Source organism: Acomys minous (assembly GCF_964271855.1).
Source record: "Acomys minous genome assembly, chromosome: 13".
Taxonomy (NCBI): Eukaryota; Metazoa; Chordata; class Mammalia; order Rodentia; family Muridae; genus Acomys; species Acomys minous.
The window spans coordinates 13825515-13842541 of NC_140495.1; the positions used below are offsets into that span (position 1 = coordinate 13825515).

General features: G+C 42.0%; 1 protein-coding gene across 17 annotated transcripts in view; it reads right to left on the reverse strand.

The window, feature by feature from the left end:
- The window catches only part of MAP4 (microtubule associated protein 4), a 131638-nt gene that overhangs the window by 81175 nt on the left and 33436 nt on the right, over positions 1-17027 (reverse strand). For 16 of the 17 annotated variants that reach the window (XM_084752541.1, XM_084752532.1, XM_084752547.1 and 13 more), the window contains exon 2: positions 11726-11967. In XM_084752541.1, coding sequence (XP_084608667.1) covers positions 11726-11948 — 223 coding nt within the window. In that variant the 5' untranslated portion in view covers positions 11949-11967. Of the gene's footprint in view, positions 1-11725; positions 11968-15707; positions 15829-17027 lie in introns of those variants that run through there. The other variant, XM_084752531.1, reaches the window with a different exon arrangement.

The following is a 17027-nucleotide window of genomic DNA, read 5'->3' on the forward strand; positions in this document are numbered from 1 at the left end:
CCTAAGTGGTTTGTTTGTTTTCAGGGTGGCACTTGCTCTAGACCAGGCTGGCCTAGAACTCCACCTGCTTCAACCTCCCAAGTGGTAGGATTGAAGGTGTGTATCACCACCACCCTAGCTCAGTGCTTTTTTCCCTATAAATTGTCAAAGATTACTAACAAATTCTGTATTTAAAAAAAAAAAAGCCACAAAACACCTCAGGTAAAATAGGCATATTTCAGTTGAAATAATCCAAATGCATGGGTATGTAATTATACCTCAAGGTTACTAAAAGAAGCAACAAAACACCCATATTAGGAGTGGGGTTCGATTCCAAAAAGGTATCTGCCACTGTAACTTAAGTCTAACACCTTAACCACTCGGCCGTCCTAGTGCTGTGACACTCCTCCAATAGGAGCACCAAGAGACCATCACTGCTCCTGGACACAGAGGACTACATGGAGACTAGGAATCTCTGCTGTTTTGAGACAGCATTTCATATGGCCCAGTTTAGCCTCAGGCTTGTTTGTATATGATGTGTGTATGTGAAGTCTTTGAGTATTGCATAAAACGGCATGGTTGGCACATGCCTTTAATCCCAGCATTGGGGAGGCAGAGGCAGGTGGATCACTGAGTTCAAGACCAGCCTGGTCTACAAAGAAAGTTCAGGACAGCAAGGCTACACAAAGAAACCCTGTCTCAGAAAAAAAAAAAGAAAAAAATCACTTAAGGGATGTACATTTTCTGAAAGGCTCTGACTAGAGTTAGCTCAGCAATCTGCATAGTTTGCCACTTGGCCCAAGTTTTCAGTCCAGGTTTAGTCTTTCACCATGTTGTTACCTTCTGGGTGTATTACACTCTGGAGAGTGGGACCAGTAACTGCTTAGATATACCTTCTGAATCTATTTTAAAGGGTTCGTGAGAGGGTTCAGGCAAGAAAGGCAGTATAGAATTTATTTTATTTATTTGTTTGTTTGTTTGGGTGGGTAGGTTTGGTTGCTTGGTTGCTTGGTTGGTTTTTCAAGACAGGGTTTCTCTGTGTATCCCTGGCTGTCCTGGACTCACTCTGTAGACCAGGCTGGACTGAAACTCAGAGAGATCTGCCTGCCTCTGGCTAACTAGTGCTGGGATTGTGTGCCACCACACCCAGCTGTAAAGAAATTCTTACAAAGAGATATATTTCAACATCTCAACCATTTTATTTGAAGAATATGGCACACCATCCTGTTTGGTAGTTAGTCAGAAAATACACAGCCTTGGAGGCCACAGAGAATGAACTTCTCCCTCATCACCAGCTTTGAACCCATCTCCCTGGTAACACACTAATATTAAGAAAGGAAAATACTCAGAGGTATTTTTCACAGATACTTTGTAAAGACAAAGGAAAATCTAGAAGTTGCACTCTAAAATGCAAATGCAGGCTTTTCCTTGGGAGGTAACAAGCAGTTGAGCCCCTGCATGCAGGGCAGAAACCCTTGATAACAATGTTTAACCAAAAGACTGCTCTGTTACCTCAGAGGAGCAAAGAGAAGCGAGGTACATCAGAGTGCTCATTAGAAAAGTAGGATAAGGGCAGACACGGCACACTCAGGGAAGCAAAAGCAGGTGGACTGCTCCGGGTTCAAGGCCAGCCTGGTCACAAAGTAAGTCCAAGACAACCATGGCTACACAGAGAAACCCTGTCTCAAAATCCAAAGGCGGGGGGAGATGGAGCGGGAAAGGGGGGGGGGGAGAGGGAGAGAGAGAGAGAGAAGAAAAAGCTTATACTAACTAACTATGGACACATAACATGCAGCCTGCTCATCTTCACACAGTGTACCTTCCTTATACAAAGCAATGCCAGCTATGTCCTGCCCGCACTTGGCATAAATTCCTTCTCCTCAGACAATCAGCACTTAAGATTCATCATCCCTAGCTTAAGGAGGAGTACATATTTTTTAAAAATCTGTCTTGTCTTAAAATGTAAATTACAAGAAAATGGAAATTTTACAAAAAATTGGGGTCTTAAGGAGGAGGGGCTGTGTGTGTGGTTTTTGGCCATAAAGGTGGTGAAGCTACTTCATAATCTGATAAAAGTTAGTGTGACCAAAGGGAAGAAAAACAGAAAATCTCATTTAAATGAGTGAAACACACCTTCTGTATCATCAATTTATCAATTGAGAAATACTAACTCAATACTTTATCAGTATTTAATTTATGAAATAAAATGATAATAAACCTAAAATGAATATAAACAGAGAGATGTTGACATCATTTAAAATTAGCAAATGTCAGGTGGTGGTGGTGCATGCCTTTAATGCCAAAGAGAGTCCAGGACAACCAAGGCTACAAATAAACCCTGTCTCGGAGGCTGTGGGGGAGGGCGGCAAAATGTCCACAAAAAGATTCACCATGGAGGAAAAAAAAAAAAAATGCCACTGAGAAGCCAGGACATGTGGGTGGAGGGGGAGGAAAGAAGGATAATACGGCAAAATAAGCAGTACGTAAACATATATTCTCATCTTCCATTTTTCCTCTCTCAAATAATGTGAAACTAACATCACTAGCAAATGTTAATGAAAAGGATAGGACACAGGGAGTACGCAGAAATACTTTTACAAAATCCCATCTCAGAAAAGCACATTAAAGAGGCTAAAGATGGCAAACTAGGGGCTAGAGAGATGGTTCAGTGGTTAAGAATGCCGCCTACTCTTCCAAAGGTCCTGAGTTCAATTCCCAGCAACCACATGGTTGTTCACAACCATCTGTAATGTAATCTGATGCACTCTTCTGGCCTACAGGTGTACATACAGGCAGAATGCTGTACACATAATAAATAAATCTTAAAAAAAATAAAAAGATAGCAAACCAAGGTATATGCCAACTTCAACATACTAGCACAAGTATTAAAAGCAGCAGAGGGCTGGAGAAATGCTTCATTGGTCTAGTGCCCTCTACTGGTACCCATCAGGTGCCACGCTGTTCTGGTACTCAGACATAGGCAGGCAACACTCATGTACATAAAAATAAAATTAAATGAATCTTTAAAAAAAAAAGAAAAAGGCCGAGATGGTGGTGGAGCAAGCCTTTGATCCCAGGAAAGGCAAAGAGAGGCAGAGGCAAGTGGATCTCTGTGAGTTCAGGCCAGCCTGGTCCACAGAGCTAGTTCCAGGATAGTCAGCGAGAAACCCTATCTCAGAAAACAAAAACAAACAAAACAAAGCTGCAGACTGGATGTCATGGTACATATCTAACGTAATCTTAAGTGATTAAGGAAAGAGGGCTGAAAATTCAAGGTCAACCCTGGCTAAACAATAAGACAGTACCTAAAAAGAAAGTAATTATCTAGAAATTAACAAAGAAAGGCAGTCTTGGGACTGGAAAAACAGGGCATACTGTTATTCCAGGGGACCTGTTTCAGCTGTGTTTGAGGTACACAGGCCTATAATGTTAGCACTTGGTTGGTAGAGGCAGAGGATCATTAAGGTCATCCCAGTTACATCTGTGTTACATGAGGAGGGAAACTGCATCTGTAACTGTTAACTAGCCAATAACTTGTAAAGTAACCTTGTAAGAATACTTTAATTGGGACTGGGGAGATGGCTCAGTGCTGTCTGCTCTTCCAGAAGTCCGGAGTTCAATTCCCAGCAACTGTCTAGAATGAGATCTGGTGCCCTCCTCTGGCGTTCAGGGGAACAGGCAGGTAAAAACACTATAAATATACAAGTAAATCTTTTAAAACAAAACAAACATTTTAATTGATTTAATTTGATTAAGGAACAAAAATAAAGGAATCCCAGCATTTGGAGGGCAGAGGCAGGTGGATTTCTGTGAATTCAAGGCCAGCCTTGTCTACAGAGCAAGTTCGAGGACAGTCAGGGATGCACAGAGAAACCCACCATACTTAATACAAACAAAATAACAACAAAGCTCTTGATTAAGGAGTTGGGATGGCTCAGCAGTTAGGAGTGTGCACAGCTCTTGAACAGAATCTAGGTTAAGAGCACAGCAACAGCTCTGGGCTCTAGGATCCACAATTCTTCTGATTCCCACAGGCACTGGTGCTAGGAACACAGGCAAATACTCAAACACACGAAATTTTAAAAAACCTTAAACATACAATAAATGTAAAGTGGCAATACCATATTTGTAAGAGATAACAGAAAACATTCACTGAATTAAAACAGATTAAACAGGAAGAAGATGCATGCAATACACAAGAGCTTCAGCCTAGAGCTTCAGCTGGAGAGATGGCTCAAGGTTAAGAGCACTGACTGCTCTTCCAGAGGTCCTGAGTTCAATTCCCAGCAACCACATGGTGGCTCACAGCCATTTACAATGAAATCTACTGCCCTCTACTGGCCTGCATTTGTACATGCAGGCAGAGTACTGTATACAAAATAATAAATAAGCCAATCTTTAAAAACATTCTCCTACCAGCAAGAAAAAATAAAATCCTCACCTAGGACTCCAGAGAGTAGGAAAAAGACTTGAAAACTTCAGATAAGTACTGTACAGCAGTAGGAAAATCTTCAATCAAGATGCTGTACCCGACAGGGCGGTGGTGGCACACACCTTTAATCCCAGCACAAGGGAGGCAGAGGCAGGTGGATCACTCTGAGTTCGAGTCCAGCCTGGTCTACAAAGCGAGTCCAGGACAGACAAGGCTATACCTGTCTCGAAAAACCAAAAGAAAAAAAAATGTCGTATGCCCCCCCCCCAAAAAAAAAGCCAGGCATGGTGGTACATGCCTGTATTCTCAGCACCAGGAGCCAGAGGCATGAGGATCTCTGTGAGTTCAAGGTCAGCATGGTCTACAAATTGAGTCCAGAACTACATAAAGAAGGCCTGTCTCCAAAAACAAAACAGAAAGAAAAAGAAGATGCTATACACTACCTTCTCACTGAATTCCACAGATTTTCATTTAGTGAAATAAACTCTCAGTTCAACATATACAGCACTGAAAACAGCACACATTTTTAAAATTAATCATATTCTTTAAAAGCCTCCCCCCCAGACAACAGGGTTTCTCTGTGTAGCCCTGGCTGTCCTGGAACTCACTCTGTAGACCAGACTGGCCTTAAACTCACAAGTCAGCCTGCCTGTGCCTCCCTGTGCTGAGATTAAAGGTGCGTACCACGACATCCAGCTAAAAATTAATCATATTCTTAGAGATATAGAGATATGCAAAGTTGGCCTTTTTTAAAAAAAATCCCTCTTTCGGACTCCCAAAGGTGGCAAATAAATCTCGAAAAGAAAAGGGGTAAAAAGCTAGAGGCAGGTAAGTGAGGAAGAGAGCCATGAGTAAGCTTTAGGCCAAACAGACTCAAGGGTATGCAATTCGGCACTGTCAGACTCCTGCCAACATCACCCTCTTGTGGCAAATTAGGCACACTGCACATTTCATTAGGGCAAGTCACATGAACAAAGTCCTCTGCAGTGTGTCTAGTAACCAGCCTTTCCAGACTGACTTACATTCCCTAACCTAGGAGGATCTGTTAAGACACTGCTAGGCCCCAGGCCCCAGGCTGTCCACTTCGCTTTGCACAAGCTCCACATGATCTAAATTGCTAATTCAAAGGTCCACCCTTGAGGAGCACTGTCCTAGACTAATTTCTTTCTTCTTTCTTTCTTTCTTTCTTTCTTTCTTTCAAAGCAGTCTCACTATGTAGCTCAACTCAGGCTGCCTTATGTCAACCACTATATATACCAAGAAGGCTGGCCTGAAAACTCAGAGATCCACCTGCCTCTGTCTCCCAAATGCTAAGATAAAAGGTATGTGCCTCCACCTAACTCTGTATTCTACATAACACTGGCCTCAAAGAACTCCTAGAGAGCTAAGTAGAAACCATCAATTTCAATCTTTCAAACAGAACACAGGAAAGTCTAAGTGACCTGCCTGTAAACTTGCTAACCACTTTATAGACGCCAAACGTGCATGAGATGGTTACTAGCATGAAGCCATCACAGAATCTTTGACTCTAGTATTTGAGACTTTGTTTTGTCACTAGCATTAAAAAAAATAGGTGCAGCAGCCAGGCACACAGTGCTCATAATGAACTCCCGGGCATTAGGAATAAGCAGAGAAGAGCATCCCAAGAACAAACGCAAGTGCAGTAAGCAACAACAAGCCACTGTACCCAGTCACAAGCTGATATACATCCTCACTTTAACAGAACAGGATTCTTAGAGAGATGGTGCAATTGAGTTTGTTACAATAAGTGTCCTCATGGGGGCTGGAGAGATGGCTCAGAGGTTAAGAGCACTAATTGCTCTTCCAGAGGTCTTGAGTTCAATTCCCAGTAACCACATGGTGGCTCCCAACCATCTATAATGTGATCTGATGCCCTCTTCTTGCCTGCAGGTGTACATGCAGCAGAGCACTGTATTAATAATAAATAAAATCTTTTTTTTAAGTGTCCTCAAGAAAAAAAAATAACTTTCTTTTCAACCTCATTTCATCAACTACTTTTATTTATTTTGTGTTTTGAGGTACGGTTTCTTGTAGCCTATGTCAGACTTGAATGCCCTAAGTAACCACCTTGTCTTCCTTATATTCCTTCCAGGAGCTAGGTAGGATCTCATAGATGTGGACACCATTGCATGATTTATGCTTCACTTTTTAGTTGAAGGCAATTAAGGTGGTCATTTAAGACTTAAAAGAGGAGCCAGGCGTGGTGATGCACACCTTTAATCCCAGCACTTGGGAGGCAGAGGCAGGAGGATCTCTGTAAATTCCAGGCCAGCCTGGTCTACAAACAGTCCAGTACAGCCAAGGCTACACAGAGAAATCCTGTCTCGAGAAACAAAATAAAAGAATTAAAAGAAATAAAAACAACCATTGTCCAAAAAGTCCTATTATATGTAGCTCATTCAGCTGCTGCTTCTATATCTGGATACGGCACAGTGGTTTAACCTGCCCTTGATTGGCCTGAGTCTACAGTCAAACAGAGTCTACCAAGCATGTTCCAAAAACAAAACAAATTTAAGTGTGTAGCTCAAGTCTGAGGACACACACAAAAAGATGTAAAGTAAAACATAAAAATACTGAAGTGTACTAGGCCTTGAGGCACATGCTTATAATCCCAACAGAAGTAGAAGCAAGAGGATCAAAGTTCCAGGGTAGCTAGGCTACATCTTAGGACCTTATATCAAAAACCAAAAGTAGCAATGACTAAGTGTTCAGAGCTCTTCCACAATGTCTGAAGAAACGTTCAAAAGAACTTACAGGGCGTCAAAGTGATGGCTCAGCAGTTAAGAGCACTTACTACTCTAGCAGAGCACCCAAATTCAGTTCTGAGAACCCATGGAAGGCAGCTTACAACTGCCTGTAACTCCAGGGGATCCAGCACCTTCTTCTGGCCTCCATGGACGTGTGTGTGTGTCCTAGACTTGCTTTATAGACCAGGCTAGTCTCGAACTCACAGAGATCTGACTGCCTCTGCCTCCAGAGTGCTGGGATTAAAGACATGTGCCACCATGCTCAACTCTATAAACCTTTTTCTTAAAACATATTGGTTCTTGGGGCTGAGAGATGACTAAGTGCTTAAAAGCACTTGTTGCTTTTACAAAAGACCCAGGTTCAGTTGCAAGTGCCAACAGAGGAGCTTCAACCACCCTCAACTCCAGTTCCAGGAGGGATCTGGCACCTCCCCTGGCCGCTACAGGCATTAGGCATGCATACAGTACTTTTACATACTAGCAGGCAAAACAGTAAATACACACAAATAAAATTTTTAACTGGATGGGTGGGGCTGGAGAAATGGCTCAGAGGTTAAGAGCGCTTATGTTCTTACAGAAAATCCAGTTTCAGCTCCCAGCACCTGTATATAGAGACTCACAAACATCTGTAACCCCAGTTCTGGGAGACTCAACAACCGTGTATGTGGTATACATCAACACCCATGCAGACAAAGTCTTTACATATATATTAATTCTCATTTTTAAGCAAGATTTATTTATTATTATCTTACATGTTTGAGTGGTTTTGCCTGCATGTATGTTTATGCACCACATAGAGAGGCCATATTATATACCATGGTGCTGGAATTACATGTAATTGTAAAACATCAGGTGAGTGTTAGGAACTGAAATCAGGTCCTCTAGAACAGCCCCCATTTAATAAAATTAAAAACATTTTAAAATGTTCTCAAGGAAACACTAGTATAAAACATATACTAAAATTGGAGCAATACAGAGAAGATTAGCATGGCCCCTGCAGAAGGATGACACACAAAGGGACTTGCTATTGGGACTCCAGGTGAGAGAGACATGGGAGAATAGGAAGATAGAAGGACCCCGAGCGTCCAGGAACCCTACAAGAAGACCATCAAGGCTGGCGGATCTGTACCCAGGGGAGCCCGCACAAACTGCTGTACCAACCAAGGACAACGCATGCAGTAAACTTAGATGCCCTATTCACATCTAGCCAATGGACAGCACATTCTCCACAGTTGTGTTGAGAGCGAGGACTGGCCCTGACATGAACTCTGGTCTCCCCTATTTGACCACTTCCCCTTGGTGGGGAGGCCTGGTGGCACTCAGAGGAAGCGGAAGCAGGCTATCCAGATGAGACCTGATAGGCTGTGACCATATGGTCAGGGAGGTGGTCCCCTTCTGTCCCGGGTCTAGGGGAGGGGAATAGGGAGAAAGAGGGAGAGGGGGAATGGGAAGATAGATATAAGTAAGGGGATAACAACTGGGATATGATCTGAATAATAAAATTAAAACACTAAAAAAAGAAAAGAAAATATATCATTTCGAAAAAATATTGATACTCTACAAAAATCAGACCCATTTAATGCCAGCACTTGAGAAGCAGAAAGTCTGGTCTACAAAGCGAGTCCAGAACAGCCAAGGCTACAAGAGAAGCCCTGTCTCAAAAACAAAAACAAAACTCAAACAAAAACAGACACAAATAAATGTAGAAAAATGATAAAATATAAAATATGGCTTGCAGCATAGCTCAGAGGGTAAGATGCTCACTGCTAAGCATGGCATCCTGAGTTCAGTCTTTCAGAACCTGTGGGAGGCGGGAAGACCTGACTCCTACACAGTGACCTCTGAATTCCATATATGCGCTGTATTACATGCATAAACACAATAAACAAACAAGTGTAAAATTTAAAAAACAAGTTCAAGACCAGTCTAAGGCCCTGGTTCAATCCTCATTCCTGAAAAACTGGGAAGAGATCCTAAAAACCTTCCTCCTCTTGAGGCGAGGCAGGAGCAGGGCGATCTTTGTGAGATGGAGTCTATAGAGCGGCAGGACAGCAAGGACTACTGACATAGACACCCTGTCCCAACAGCAACCCCGTGCCCTACAAAAAAAGATTAAACACAACATGAAACCGTATTTCTACTACTTCCCTGCCTTTACCTACCTAAATCAATCCTAGACTGTGAAAGCATCAAACAGGTATAAAAGAACAAAACGAAAAGAAGTAAGCTTCTTCAATCAAACTCTGATGAACATCAGCTAACGGGGTGGGAGAAGCAAAGCTTAGCTTCCATTGACTAATACAGTAGTTAACTCCACACCATTTCCTTTCTTTCTACTGAATTTCCTTTATTTTCACGTGAGTCAGTAAAGGACCGTTGTGAATTATTTTCCACTAAGAAATCCAAATTTTTTTGGAGCAAATATTTATGTAAATATGGTAAGATCTTACACTCTCAGTTCTTCATCTAATGAGGTGTTTGTCTCCCCATAAAATATGCACAAAGGCAGCACGCTTTCCACTTTGGTTATAGAAAGTCACTCCTACTTCAGCAATACAAAAAAAGAGCTGAGAGTTGGGGGCTGGGGAGACATCTCAGCTGGTTGACTTGTAAGCAAGCACCTGAGTTAGACACCCAGAACCAGTGTGAAGTGCAGGTATGGTGGGTGAAGCTTGTAACCCCAAGGCTAGGGAGGGAGGTAGAAATAGGCAAACTCCAGGGCTTACCAGTCTAGCCTATTTATTTGGTGAGTCTCAAGCCAGTGAAGGGCCTTGTCTCAAAAACTAAAAATAACAAAAACTGGCCCAGTGAGACAGCTAAGTAAGGAAAGGTACCTGCCACAAAACGTGATGCCCTAAATTCAAAAGAAAAGAAAAAATTGCCCTGTAAATCATCCTCCTGCGTGGTATGCACAAAGGTGCAAAGGTGCTAGAGAAACACCATCACCCACCACTGTTCCCTGGCCTCTACGTGCAGTGAACACACATACCTACCTCAAATGAAAACAAACAGAACCCGAATAGGACTGTTTTGTTCCCCTTTCTTCCCCCCCCCCCCCAAGAGCCAGTCTTAGAACCTGACAAGGGAAGCAAAAGCTTTAAACCTGAAGTTCTCTGTGCTCACCTCCAAGTGCTAGGATTGCGGGCGTGTGTACTACCATGCTAGTTATGTGGGGTTCAAACCCAACCCAGAGCGTCACCAACTGTACACTAAGCTACATCCCCCAGTCCTTTATTAGCTCACGAAGAAATTTAATCCCTAGGATTATTGATAAATTCAACCAAACAACGAAAAAGAAAACTGTCAATTTTACATAACTATTCTAGAAGACAGACATAAAAGGAACACTTCCTCAACTCACGTTTTGTTTTCTGGTCTAGTATGTGGTGCTTTGTTTTATTGTTTCATTTCATTTTCCGACACAGCCAACTCATTGTTGAGGCCTGCATTTAAACTCAATGCAATGTGCAGCATGTTGACTCACACTACAATACCAGCTCCATAAAGGAGTGAGGCTGAAGCCATGACTTCAAGGCCAAAATTGGGTAGACAATGACTTACAGGGCAGCTTGGGTTACAGAGTGAGATTGTCTCAAAATCCCAAACAACTAACCAAATATACATGCAAATGACTAGACAACTAAAGATCAATATCCCTCTTAAATGCGGACACGAAAATCCACAGTCAAGTATTAACAAAGCTTATTCAGGAATAAAAATTAAAAAAACAAAAAACATTAAACCTTTCTTAAAGGCTTTAACTGTGTTTTACTCCAGATTACTCCAACAATCTGGTTCCAACAAAAGCTGTAATATAAGCATAAACGTAATGTGTTTAACTTTACAAAGCTATGTTCAAGTAAAAGAAACAACAGAGATTTTAATAGAGAAAATTATGATGCAGGTTAGACAGTGGATGAAACATTTCAGAAGACACTAGGATCAAGTCGTCATCTCCAGCTTTATCAGCACTGATCTGACTAAAGAGCAACGTGTCTGTCCTCCTTCAGTTTTCTTTTCTCTTTTTCTTTTGTTTGTTTCAAGACAAAGTTCCCTGTGTATAGCTCTGATTGCCTTGAAACTTAGAGAGTCAGAGATCTTCCCACCTCTTCCTTTAGTGCTGGGACTAAAGGTGTACACCGCCACTGTCTGGCTATCTTTGTTTTTTTTTTTTAATTTTATTCATTTTTGTTTAATTTATTTATTTATTCTTTTAACAACCTGATCATAGCTCTCTCTACCTCCCCTCTTCCTAGTGCCACCTTCCCTCCCTCTTCACCCATCCCTACTGTGGTGAGTTGGAAAAATGGATCAGAGGTTAAGAGCACTGTCTGCTCTACCAGAGGTCCTGAGTTCAATTCCCAGCAACCACATGGTGGCTCACAACCATCTATAATGTGATCTCATGCCCTCTTCTGGTATGCCGGTGTACATGCAGGCAGAGCATGTATACATAATAATAAATAAATAAGACCTCAGTGGCGACAAGTCATGACCTCCAATCTGCACTCTGAACACATGCATCCCTTTTGGCTTGAACACTTACCTTCAACCTGGCTAGTGTCTGAGCATGATTTCTTTTTGGACTCTGAGTTCCCAGTTTTCTCGTCACCATCCAGGAGAGGAATATATTCAGTTTTCTCCACAGTTTCTCCTACAACGTCATCATAAGGCTCTGCCTCCAGCGTGGCAATGAAGTCTCGCTTTATCTCTCCCTCAATCTCTGGAGGTGGCTCTGTCAATGCATCTACAAGACTAAGGTCCGCCATTCTGCACCACTGGAACTGCCTGTTAGGGGCAAAGAGAAGTTTCACATGAACACTGCAAATGAAAAATGAGTAAACACTTTTAAGGAGTCTCGGTTGTCTTCAAGAGAACCAAAATCTACAACTTTAGATCCAGTCAACACCTTTTAGATGATGAGAAAATAAAAGCTCAGGACCAATCACGCTAGGGGAGTTAATGCTATTCATCTCTCTCCGGGGCTGAAAAGCCAAGGACTACTTTGTTCTTATTACTTATTTGAAATAGGCTCTTCAGCCAGGCCTGGTGGTGCACGCCTTTAATCCCAGCATTTGGGAGGCAGACGAAGGCGGATCACTGTGAGTTTGAGGCCAGCCTGGTCTACACAAAGCGAGTCCAGGACAGCCAAGGCTACATAGAGAAACCCTGTCTTGAAAAAAACAAAAACAAAATAAAAATAAATAAATAAAATAAAACAGGATCTTGCTATATATATGCCAAGCTAGCCTAACTCACAATGACTCTTCTGCCTCAGCGCCCAGAATACTGGATTACAGGAATATACAGTCAAACCCAGCTTCTTCTTCTTTTTTTTTTTTTTAGATTTATTTATGTATACAATGTTCTGCCTGCATGTACACCTGCATACCAGAAGAGGGCACCAGATCTCATTATAGATGGTTGTGAGCCACCATGTGGTTGCTGGGAATTGAACTCAGAACCTCTGGAAGAGCAGCCAGTGCTCTTAATGTCTGAGCCATCTCTCCAGCCCCAACCTAGCTTCTTTTTATTAACACAGAAAATAAAACAAGCCAGGCAATAGTGGTACACACCTTTAATCTCTGCAGTCAGGAGGCAGAGGCATGTGGATTTGAGTTTAAGGCCAGCCTAGTCTACAGAATGAGTTCCAGGACAACCAGGTCTACACAGAAAAACCTTGTCTCGAAACCAAGCCTCTTCCCGCCTCTTCTGCCTCCTTCTCAAAGCCCCAGGCCAAAAAAAAATTTTTTTTTTCAGAATTATAGCCAGCAACATTTAAATTGTGTCTTTCAGCAAAATTTTCTTTTTACTTTATGTATATAAGTATTTTGCCTGCATGTACATGCCTGTTGACTGTGGTGGCCAGGAGGGTATTAGATACCCCAGAGTTACAAAAACAATGCTGAGAACCTAACCTACCTCAAGTCCTCTGGAAGAGGAAATGGTGCTCTTAACTACTGAGCCATCTCTCCAGCCTTTCAATGAGGTCCTTTAAAAGGATCATAATATATTAGCCCATATGTAATGTAAATTTGGTCACTTTGTAAACTCGGTTATAAAATGTAAATATGTTTTTTGCTTTAATCTCAAGTGTGGTATTTTAGTTTGGACTTTAGTGTGTCTTTGCCAGCTAGTAACGGCCTGCCTCGTTGTGGCACAGAGGGTGGCATGGTCTAGGACTCTGAGGGAAATACAAAGAAGAACCTGAAGAGAGAAAGTGTGGTGTGTGGTGTGTAGCAGTTTGGAGCTAGCTGCATTTGCTATTGATAGAGACTGGTATTGCCCCAAAATAACCCACTGACTAACCCTAAAGAGTCAAGAGAAGTAAAGCTATCTGTGCCCCCTATCTCACCACTAACCTTCTTCCTTTTTCTTTTATCTTTTTTTTTTGGGGGGGGGGGTGTTGAGACAGGGTTTCTCTATGTATCTTAGCTGTCCTGGACTCACTTTGTAGACCAGGCTGGCCTTGAACTCACAGCAATCCGCCTGCCTCTGCCTCTTGAGTACTGAGATTAAAGGCGTGTGTCACCATGCCTGGCTTAACCTTCTTTCTTATACCCACAGTTTAAGGGGTTGGTGGAAGGGAGGTAGAGGCTTCAATACCCTAAATAAAATAGAATTTAAAAAAAGAACATCAATGCCCATATGTCTTCATTTCCACATCAGGTCACAGAATAAATTTTTAAAAGAACATACACAGAATAAGTTTTCTAAAGAACATAGAATATTTCTATGAAAAGGTCTGCATATTATGGAACAAACAAAATCATCTTATCATGGCCGGGCATGGTGTCACATGCCTTTAATCACAGCACTCAAGAGGCGAGGCAGGCGGGTCTCTGTGAGTTCGAGGCTGTTATTTTAATAAATAGACATCCTGCACCTGTCAAACTGCCTTCTAAATATTTGGTCAGAGAAGCTTCTTTTTCCAATGGTTAGCCATTACTGCAGAGACTCACACTGGCCAGAATAAGTGACTGCTCAATGTTCAGTCCAAAATACGGCATCTATCAACCCCATAAGGCTCAGGGAACATCAAGGAAGAAAGAAGAGGTAGAAAGAATGAAAGAACTGGGCCGGGTGGTGGTGGCGCACACCTTTAATCCCAGCACTCAGGAGGCAGAGGCAGAGGCAGATGGATCGAGGTGAGTTCGAGGCCAGCCTGGTCTACAGCCAAGACAACACAGAGAGACCCTGTCTCAAAAAACCAAAACAAAACAAAACAAAAACAAAAAAACTTGTCTCAAAACAAAAAAAATTAAATTAAAATTTAAAAACTTGTCTCAAAAGACCAAATAGTTTCAAATAACCAGTTTAATTTTTTTTTTAATTGACAGAGTCTCACTGTGGTGCCTAAGGCTGGTCTAGAACTCTTGAACTCAGTTGGACTTTAGCTCACACTACTGTTGTGTGCTATTGTGGTTAATAATTATATTTAAAAACATCTTTTCTTGACATTAAATTCAATTGTTTTGGCAAGGCTACACTTCAGGGGACCCCAGTGCTACAACGTAAATGTAGATAAGTGGAGGTTAGTATCTTCTTTGCCATTCCTCCCTCCGAACCCACCTCTTCTTCATGGCTGGTTTAAATGACACAGGGTTCTGAAGCGGACACTAAGTTGCTATCCTAGGACATTACAAAGAATGTTGTTACCAAAATGGATCCTTGTTCCTCAAGCTTGGAAAGAACCCAGCGCCCCAGAGAGTCCCAGAGATCATTTGTAATCTGACAGGCTGAATATAGCCTGCACGGTCGTGAGTGCATACTCAAAAATCAGATCTTTTTTTCAGTTTACCTGGCAAACTTTCAGCTTTTAAACTATACCTTTAATTTCCAAGATTTGTTTTCAACTTATGTCTTTCAGAGGTTCATTATATATCAAGCTGAATCTTATTTCTGTGTTGACTATTTTTTTTTTAATTTAACCAAAAACCCAACTTCCATAAACATGAAGTTTCATTCTAAGTAAAGCCAAATCATTAGGCAAGGCTCTCTGAGAGATCAGCTACCACCTTTTCTCACTGGCTTTGGAATTCATTAGGCATATCTGAGTTTCTCCTGCTTTTTCCTGGGAGACTTATAAATGGCCATAGACAACTTAGCAGGACCCTGACTGTCTTAAGCAATATCCCTCTAAAGAACAGTAACTTTCCACCCCCGGGTACCTCCCTACACAACGCGAGAACAACAGCTGTACTATATGAACTGAGGGAATGTTCAGGCCTGGCAGAGTGCTGCTCACAGCCATCTGTCCTGTTCGTCACCGGGTGACCCGGAGAGAGCCGCGATTACTAGAATAGCTGAGGCTGCCTGTCACCAGCTAATTCCTACATGAGACGACTCCCTGGGAGGGGTAAAAGAGTTCCATTTTACACTAGCTAGTTTCCAAGCTAAGGAGCTCCTTTCCCACTATTTAGAAAGCCCTTCCTTTACTGTAAAAACACTGCAACACATGCATACCACGGTAAGACACGTTAAATACCCTTGCACCCCCAAGTTCAAAATCCAATTTGCTTACTTACAGGAACTACGCAGGCAACTTGGGGTCAGTCATCACTGACTATAATTTGGATTTACAAACAAGCACCAGCTAGCCACATTTCTGACCCAAGTAAATTTCAATCTTTTTCTCCAGCAAGAATAATCTACACTAGATACCTCCGCCGTTAGCCATGAGATACACAGAGCAAGCACGCTGAACTCTGGCTGTGTAGGCCGAAACAAGAGATGACAGTGACACAGCAGTTACATTTCGTTGTAATCATCCTTTAGAGGCAATATTCAATTTCATCTCAGTAATAATAAAATCAATCTTAAGATTCTGGACAATGCCTAACTCCTTAAGGTTTTGAAAAAGAGGAAGCATATTGTAAAAACAACTTTTCTGTTTATTATGCTTTATCTTTCCTTCCTTCCTCTAGCTAAAAAAGTTAATAAATTACATTCAGTTACTTATTCTTATCCTAGCCAAAAATTCTTTCTAACCAAAAATATCTACAGACGGGGACTGAAGAGACAATAACAACACTCGTTCTTGCAAACGATCTGGGTTTGAGTACCAGCACCCACGTGGCAGCTCCCAACTATCTCTAATTCCAGTTCCAGAGGATCCCATGCCCTCTTTCAGACCTCTGAGAACATGGCAAGTGGCACATATACATACTCATAAAATAAATAAATCTTAGAAGGTGATCACTCATGAAATAAATCTTTCAAAAATGGCTTTTTAAAATAAATAAGGCCAGGAGGTGGTGGCGCACGCCTGTAATCCCAGCACTCAGGAGGCAGAGGCAGGCAGATTGCTGTGAGTTCGAGGCCAGCCTGGTCTACAAAGCGAGTCCAGGACAGTCAAGGCTACACAGAGAAACCCTGTCTCCAAAAACCAAATAAGTAAGTAAATAAATAAATAAGAGGGTGAGTAAATAAATAAAGCACCTGAAAACCTTCTTTAAGAATATTACTTCAAGGGGCTGGAGAGATGGCTCAGTGGTTAAGAGCACTGCCCGCTCTTCCAAAGTTCCTGAGTTCAATTCCCAGCAACCACATGGTGGCTCACAACCATCTATAGTGTAACCTGATGCCCTCTTCTGCCCTGCAGGTGCACAAGCAGACAACACTGTATACATAATAATAAAATAAATCTTTTTTTAAAAAAAAGAATACTGCTTCAAGCTGGACGTGGTGGCGCACACCTGTAATCCCAGCACTCGGGAGGCAGAGGCAGGCAGATGGCTGTGAGTTCGAGTACAGCCTGGTCTACAAAGTGAGTCCAGGACAGCCAAGGCTAACACAGACAGACCTTGTCTCGAAAAACAAAACAAAAAACAAAAAACAATACTACT